The sequence below is a fragment of the Mugil cephalus genome, chromosome 12, assembly GCF_022458985.1.
Source record: "Mugil cephalus isolate CIBA_MC_2020 chromosome 12, CIBA_Mcephalus_1.1, whole genome shotgun sequence".
In the NCBI taxonomy this organism is placed as follows: domain Eukaryota; kingdom Metazoa; phylum Chordata; class Actinopteri; order Mugiliformes; family Mugilidae; genus Mugil; species Mugil cephalus.
The window spans coordinates 26,537,770-26,545,854 of NC_061781.1; the positions used below are offsets into that span (position 1 = coordinate 26,537,770).

At 39.5% G+C, this 8,085-nt stretch overlaps 2 protein-coding genes across 2 annotated transcripts; both read left to right on the forward strand.

The window, feature by feature from the left end:
• Positions 1-993: 993 nt before the first annotated feature.
• LOC125018094 (trace amine-associated receptor 8a-like) lies at positions 994-1,827 on the forward strand (the record flags this gene model as incomplete). Its single annotated transcript, XM_047601741.1, has 1 exon — positions 994-1,827. A coding segment is annotated over one exon (834 nt), but the record flags the coding sequence as incomplete, so codon positions are not given.
• Positions 1,828-3,866: 2,039 nt separating this feature from the next.
• LOC125018064 (trace amine-associated receptor 13c-like) lies at positions 3,867-5,055 on the forward strand. The gene is made up of 2 exons (XM_047601709.1): positions 3,867-4,042; positions 4,239-5,055. Exons 1-2 carry the CDS (start codon positions 3,867-3,869, stop codon positions 5,053-5,055), a joined length of 993 nt encoding a protein of 330 aa, XP_047457665.1.
• The last annotated feature ends 3,030 nt before the right edge of the window (positions 5,056-8,085 follow it).

An 8,085-nucleotide genomic window follows, 5' to 3' on the forward strand; every position in this document is an offset into this window, starting at 1 on the left:
TAATACTACTTTTGAGTTTCATGGCTTTTATCTGCTGGAATGGTATACACTGATCAGCCACAATATTATGACTAGAGATAATATTGTGTAGGTCTCTGTAGGTTCTTTCAAAACAATTATGACTGATCATAGAATGGACATGGGCCTTCTGACAGTGTTATTAGTGGGGCCTTTGGTTCTTATGGATTGATAGGAGGGTCCTCTGTGACTCATCCCACAGATACTTTCTCAGTTTGGGATCTAGTGATATTGGAGGCCAGATCATTTCTAGGATATTTTGCATTTCATAGCAAAGCGTCAGAATAATGGCAAAAAAAAAAATAAAAACAAAACATGAAAAATGAAAAAGAGGGGACATAAAGTTAGACATTAAAACATTAGCTGCTTCATCCTTGTGTGTGGACCTGTCTGGGTCAAAATTCAGCTTTTGGTGTCAATGTGACCTGCTTGTGTTGTATGTTATGTATATACAGTATTTTAAGGGAAAGTTGTAACCATAGCCCTGTAACACCAACTTCATTGCGTCACAGTAAAAATACCAAAAGGAAACTGCCACCAGAGGAAGAGAAGGAGGAGCGATTAAAAAAAAAACAAAAAAAACAGAGCGCTTCATACAGAAAAGTGGCAGAAGCTCAGCAGCTTCTCCTCCTCATTCTAAAGATGACAACCCTCGACTCGGCTGAACTCTGCTTTCCCGAACTTTTTAACTCCTCCTGCAGGAAGACCATGCGCTCTCACTCAGCATCTGTACTAATTTACATGATACTGTTCCTCATCTCTGTGGTCACTGTGATCCTTAACCTGCTGGTCATCATCTCCATCTCCCACTTCAAGTAGTCAAGATTTTTTTTTTTTTTTTTTGACTTCACAAAACTAATAGTCCAGCCAAACATTTCTAGCAGAAAATAAATATGCATGTCTTGGATTGTGAGGGGAAAGTGTCATGTTTGTGTATTTGCTAGAATTAGTTTGTGCTACCAATATTAACTGTTGCTTTCTTCCTTCTCCAGGCAGCTCCACACTCCCACCAACCTCCTCCTCCTCTCTCTGGCTGTCTCAGATTTTTTCGTGGGCTTCCTCATGTTATTTCAAATTATCCTCATAGATGGCTGCTGGTTCCTTGGTGACCTCATGTGCAGCCTGTATTTTCTCTTAGATTATAGTATTACTTCAGCCTCAGTAGGAACCATGGTGCTGATATCGATTGACCGCTATGTGGCCATTTGTGATCCATTGCATTATCCCACCAAAGTCACTAAGAACAGAGCAAAGATCTGTGTTTATCTGTGTTGGATCTGTTCCATAGTATTTCAGAGTCTGGTTCTGAAAGATAACGTGAAACATCCGGGCAGGTATAGCTCCTGCTCTGGAGAGTGTGTGGTTGTTGTTGATTATATTTCAGGAATAGCAGATGTCCTCTTGTCCTTTGCTGGTCCTGTTGTTGTCATCGTAGTTCTGTATCTGAGAGTGTTTGTGGTGGCTGTGTCTCAGGCTCGTGCCATGAGGTCTCATATTGCAGCTATCACTCTACAGGGTTCAGTGAATGTTAATGAAAAGAAGTCTGAGCTGAAAGCGCTAAGGACTGTCAGTGTTGTTATAGTTGTGTTTCTTGTATGTCTCTGTCCATATTACTGTGTTACACTTACAGGCCAGGATGCTGTGCTCAGTGCTTCCTCTGTTGCTTTTGTCATGTGTCTGTTCTATTTTAACTCCTGTTTAAACCCGATCATCTATGCTCTGTTTTACCCCTGGTTCAGAAAATCCATTAAACTCATTATTACACTTAGGATACTGAAGTCTGGCTCCTCTGAGGCCAGCATACTGTAGAGAGAGAGAGGAGCTATGGATATGAAACCTTTCAGTTTGAAATGCACGAGTACATTTAAAAAAAAAAAAAAAAAAGACAGTGAGGTAGTTGAGATTAGGTTTCTTGTTTACATAGAAATACAGTGCCTGTGGTTAACACTCCTGAAAAGAAAATGAGGGGGAAAAAAAAGCAAAAACCTTCATTTCCAATTTTTATACATTTATGCTGGATGCACATGATTATAAAAGGGTCAACTGAGATGTTTATCACAAAAACAACTTAGATTTGATAATTGTGATTTTATTTATTTATTTATTATGAATCTGGGTTCATCTCAAGGTTTCTTCGAGGGGAAAGGGTTTGCTTTTTTCTTGCTGCAGTTTCGTTTGTCCTTACAAACACTGGAAGCATCTAGGGACAGTTTGAAGTGGTACTGTATTTAACTTAATATTTGTACACTGAAATAAATGAGAGGTGTCACTCAACAGGGTTCAGTAAATGTTAATGCAAAGAAATTTGAGCTGAAAGCACTCAGGACTGCCAGTGTTCTTATAGTTGTGTTTATAATACGTCTCTGTCCTTATATTGAGTTACATTTACAGGGCAGAGTCCTGTGCTCAATGTTTTATTTTTAATTAGTCATTATTTAACCTCTCTCAAGAGAGACTTGGCCAAGACAGGCAGCAGTGCATCCAAAACACAAAGTTACTGACAGAGACACAACAAAAACAAATAATAAGAATAAAAATAAACATAAATAACCTGCTGGAGCTTGCATTTTCGTCACTTGGCTACTGAATTTCAGCACAATATCAAACCTGATAAGACAGCAGGACTAAGCACCAGCAGCAGCAACTGTGTCAGTGGGCACACAGTTGTTAATACCAGTGATGTCTATGGTAAAATTAATTTTCAACTCAACCAAACATAATAATGACGTGATGAAACTGAAATAAAATACCAAATTAGACTGGACATACAGGCAGAGATGATAACTGTGCAGAAAACTAATGAAAACTCATGACAAACATAAACAGCGCCGATGCAGTGCGCATTTCACATTAAACACAGTGAAGCCAGCAAGCAGAAAAATAAAATGTCTTCACAAAAAACAGCGTAATGAAAAAAAAAATAAATAAATGGCACAGCCTAATGTTACCTTTATATTGCAACTTTCACTTTTCCTCCTCGTTTCTTCTCTTTCGGGCTCGGACGGCCTTTACATCTCGTAAATAACAAAAACATCACCTGTCTGTGACCTGAGCTCTGCTCCGTCTGACCCCGAGGTCTCACCCGTCATGTGACTCAGCAGCACCGCATTTTAGGAACATCATTGCTTATTTATTTGCTAATATTTGTCATTTTCAAGAGAGAACACGCAAAGGAGGGCGACTGGGCATAGAAAATATTTTTTTTATTTTTATGGTTTAATTTTTTTTTTTTTTTTTCCTCGAGGCCAAGGGTGTCTGGCGGCGCCCCTCCAGCAGATGGCGCTTTGGGCTATATCACCTATGCCAAGAGCCGGCCCTGTTGGCTGCACTACTTAGTTGATGAGTGAGTCATGATTCACACAGACACAAAGTCTAACTAACAATCCTGTCTTCTAACCAGACACTGTTATTCTATTGCATCCCAGACACAGACTTAAACACACTTGAAATATAGCTGCAGACCAGGCTGAGATCTTATAGAACAGTTGAAAACAGATTCACCGGTTCTATATGATAAACATTGACTGCACTGGCTTAATATGCTTTGATTCAGTTATTATAGTCTGTTGGTCATTTTGAGTAATACTCCCTTTTTAAATTATTGCAGAAAGAGTCATCCTCTTGATGTGGTGGAGGGATTTATGTACCCATGTCAAGCTGTTTTGGGCAACGAGGGAAGCAACAAAAAAAGTAGGAAGAACTTCAGTTTGCTGTGATTGAAATGAAATGGCCACCAGGGTGAAAGAGGGTGGAGCAATTTTGAGGAAATGGAGGACTGAATCAGGTATATGGAAACAAGCTTCTGGCAGAAGACTGGTAGAGCTCAGCAGCTTCTCCCCCTCGATCTAATGATGATAGACCTTGAAGATGATGAACTCTGCTTTCCACAACTCCTCAACTCTTCCTGCAGGAAGACCATTCGATCTCAGTCAGAATCAATGGTTATTTACCTGATACTGTCCCTCATCTCTCTGATCACTGTGGCTCTTAACCTGCTGGTCATCATCTCCATCTCTCACTTCAAGTAATCTAACGTTTAGTGACTTTCTCTGTGCAGAAAACAAAAATGTTTGAATGCATCAGAAAATTGACTGTGAGGGAAAAATGTTTCTAACGAAAGTTTTTCTATGTTCTAGTCATGCTTTTATTTACTTGGATGATTAATCTTACTGTGAATGATAATTATTGTGTTTTTGTTTTCTTCTTTCTTCCTTCTCCAGGCAGCTCCACACTCCCACCAACCTCCTCCTCCTCTCTCTGGCTGTCTCAGACTTTTTTGTAGGACTCCTCATGTTCTTTCAGATCATCCTCATAGATGGCTGCTGGTTCCTTGGTGATCTAATGTGTGTCCTGTATTTTCTTTTAGACTATATCATTACATGTGCCTCAATAGGAACCATGGTGCTCATATCTGTTGACCGCTATGTGGCCATTTGTGATCCTCTACATTATCCCACTAAAGTCACTCAGACCAAAGCAAAGGTCTGTGTTTGTCTGTGTTGGATTGGTTCCGTGATCTTTCAGTGTCTGCTGCTGAGAGACAACCTGAAACATCCGGGCAGGTATAGCTCCTGCTCTGGAGAGTGTGTGGTTGTTGTTGATTATGCTTCGGGAATAGCAGATGTCATTTTGTCCTTTATTGGTCCTGTTACTGTCATCGTAGTTCTGTATCTGAGAGTGTTTGTGGTGGCTGTGTCTCAGGCTCGTGCCATGAGGTCTCATATTGCAGCTATCACTCTACAGGGTTCAGTGAATGTTAATGAAAAGAAGTCTGAGCTGAAAGCGCTAAGGACTGTCAGTGTCGTTATAGTTGTGTTTCTAATATGCCTCTGTCCATATTTTTGTGTTACACTTACAGGCCAGGATGCTGTGCTCAGTGCTTCCTCTGTTGCTTTTGTAATGTGTCTGTTCTATTTTAACTCCTGTTTAAACCCAATCATCTATGCTCTGTTTTACCCCTGGTTCAGAAAATCCATTAAACTCATTGTTACACTACAGATACTGAAGCCTGGCTCCTCTGAGGCCAGCGTACTGTAGAGAGAGAGGAGCTATGGATATGAAACCCCAGCTGTTTATTATTATTATTATTATTATTATTATTATTATTATTATTATTATTTGTGAATGTTTCAGACTGTTTAAGAAATGGACAAAAAAGACGATATAAAAAGAAAGGAACATAAATTGCAAAACTCAAAAGAAAAGTCCAAGGAACTCCTCTAGCTTGAAAAAATATAAAAAGCCTTTATTAAGATAGCTATTCATATGAAATATGGTTAGGTAAGGTAAGGTAAGGTTTCACTTTAATTTTTTATTATTATTATTATCACCTGAGTTTTTTCACAGTTATTTCAATGTGTTTAATCACCCTGACAGTACTAAGTAGCTTGTGGATACCTGGCTTGATACACAAGCACTTCACAGTTTTATTAAACTCTGAATGAAAATGACTTTTAACATTCTCTTTCATGCAGATTGTATCAAATCAAACAGATTTAACTATAGTATGAAGAAAACATTTGGGGAGGGCAGAGAACTAAACATGTGCAACTATAATAAAAGCCAGCAGAGGGCCCTTAACTTATGTGTAATGTGACATGTTGACAACAGTGACGTATGCTCAGATCTCAAAGAAGGACACATCACAGCTTGTCAGCCTAAACACTGTCGTTGTCAAACAAATATTTTACAGCCAGGATGAACAATGAATACGAATATTTTGACGAATGTGGTTGCTAAGAATCATGAAAGGCAACACAAAGCTTCCCAGGTGGATGAATATTTATGAGCCATCACAAGGGGAAGTATGTCCTGCTCACCTGGCATACCCTCACCAATGTTTAAAAAAAAAAAAAACAAGAGAGGATTATGACACTGGACCCTTCTCTGGGCAGACTTAGAACTAGGGCTGTGAATGGATTCAAATATTTAATTGCAGTTAATATGTGGAGTGGACAAATATGTGGCTTTATGTAAATGTATTATTATTATGTCTTTTAAGTGATTTATGTTTTTTTAAGTGATGCCTAGAATATTTGAAGCTGAACTTTCAGAGTAAGATTACTTACGAGATTAAGATTACTTACGACTTCTGATTCTGGGTGTTTTATCAATACCATTAAAACAAACTACACACACTACCTCACTTCACAACGTGTCAACTTGAAAAGATGGTCAAAGATGATTCCAGAAGTCATGCAAGAGACAACCAAAGCTTTTGAATTCAGAAAGTCATTCAATGGTGCAAATACGTACAGAAAGTCCCCTAAAATACAGCTCAAACCTGGGTTTAGATCAGGCAACTGAGAGATAATGTCATACAATGTATTATAATACCATTTAAATAATCTAAGATGGAACTGCCTTCAAATGATCTTGGACTTCCACATGAAATCCTCAGTGGATAGATGATGGATAAATTATTACATATTATTTTATAATTACTTACACTAATTTGATATAAATTGACAGATCTTGACTAAACATGCACCGTTGTTTTGTTTCCCATAGATGGAAGCACACAAGCACACCGAGTAGCTTCTTCAATTCTAAGAGAATAGAATCTCAACTCCCAGAATAACAACGGAGGACTCCTATGTGGAGCAGTTTATGTCTTCCCTAGCTCAGAGCCTAAACCCCTGCTACCCTGAATTCATAAGCAAGCTGAACTTCAGTGAATTCAGGAAAGAATTGGACATGCTACTCAGTGACTGGTGTCATGCTCAGACACCACCCAGGGGCCCATTGTTAAGATGCATGCTTTTGATCCTCCACAGACAAACCAGTCTTTCCGTTCAGACCAAAGCAGCTCTGGAACAAGAGGTAGAGTCTCTGAGAGTGTAAAATGCTAGTCTACTTCAAGTAGTGAAGACAGCAAATCAGCAAGCCTTGAGACTAAAACATTTCAGGACTGTCCATCCTCTTCCCTGCAGCACCAGGAGAGTGATGACAGGTGGTCAGTCCGTGTCTTCCAACTGGTAAGACCCATAGCACAGGAGGTAAAGGTTCAGGATAGCTTAGTCTCGCATTCATCCAACAGGGCTACACAGTGACCCCGCCTTGAAGTGCTTGAGCTCATAGCTAAAGACAATGAGACATTTAATCCTGATAATGGTGAACACATTATTAATAACTACCTGAGTGAACTAGACCACAGTGTAGTTGACTTACCCAACACGACCCAAAGGAAGAAAGTCAAGCTTGTGTGGAAAACCAGCTCTAAAGCTGTTCACAAGTTCATGCAGGCACTTCCTCCCACAATCTGAGATAACAATCAGTTTCAGGTGTTTTGTCTTTATTAACAGAACAACGGTTAAACACAACATTTATCAACTACTTTCTGAGTAGTTCATGCAGGCACTTCCTCCCACAATCTGAGATAACGATCAAGATCTTTGTAAAACCCTATCAGAAGAATTGTCCTCTCCTGCTGACGAGATCTCAGGAATAGTTGCAGCTTTTCTGATCAAACACTTCGCCTTGAACACTCAAGAGATTTTTTACAGACATTTGAGACATGCGTATTTCCAGGGCAAGAATGCACCAGGCATGGAGGAAATCTCCACGCTCAAGTCCCTGTTTGTGAAGAACCTTCACCCTTCCATACGCACTCATGTCACACTCATGATACATAATAATAAGCACCACTATGCATGAGTTCAGGAAGATGACACAGATGGCCGGGGAAACTCTAGTCTCTTCCAGAGCACAAGGACAAACAACTGAGCGCAGCAGCTCAAACACCCAGGTGTCACACAGACTGTCACGCAGGTACTCCTGGATCTACTCCTCTGCAGCACTTTGTTAATGACATGGCCATTAGACACTTACCATGACACATCATTTCAGGTGCTACACCCTGTCTCATCATAGCGTCACCAACACTCATTCCATCACTCACACTGATAAATAACTAGAAGATGTTATTTGTTTTATGTTATGTTTCATTCTGTATGTGTATTGTGTTCTATTATCTGCCTATGCTTTGTCAGTCTGTTTTGTTGTACTCTTCCTGTTTTATTTTGAAAAGATTTGTCTTTCTTGTGTTTGTCAGTTTTACTTCACCTC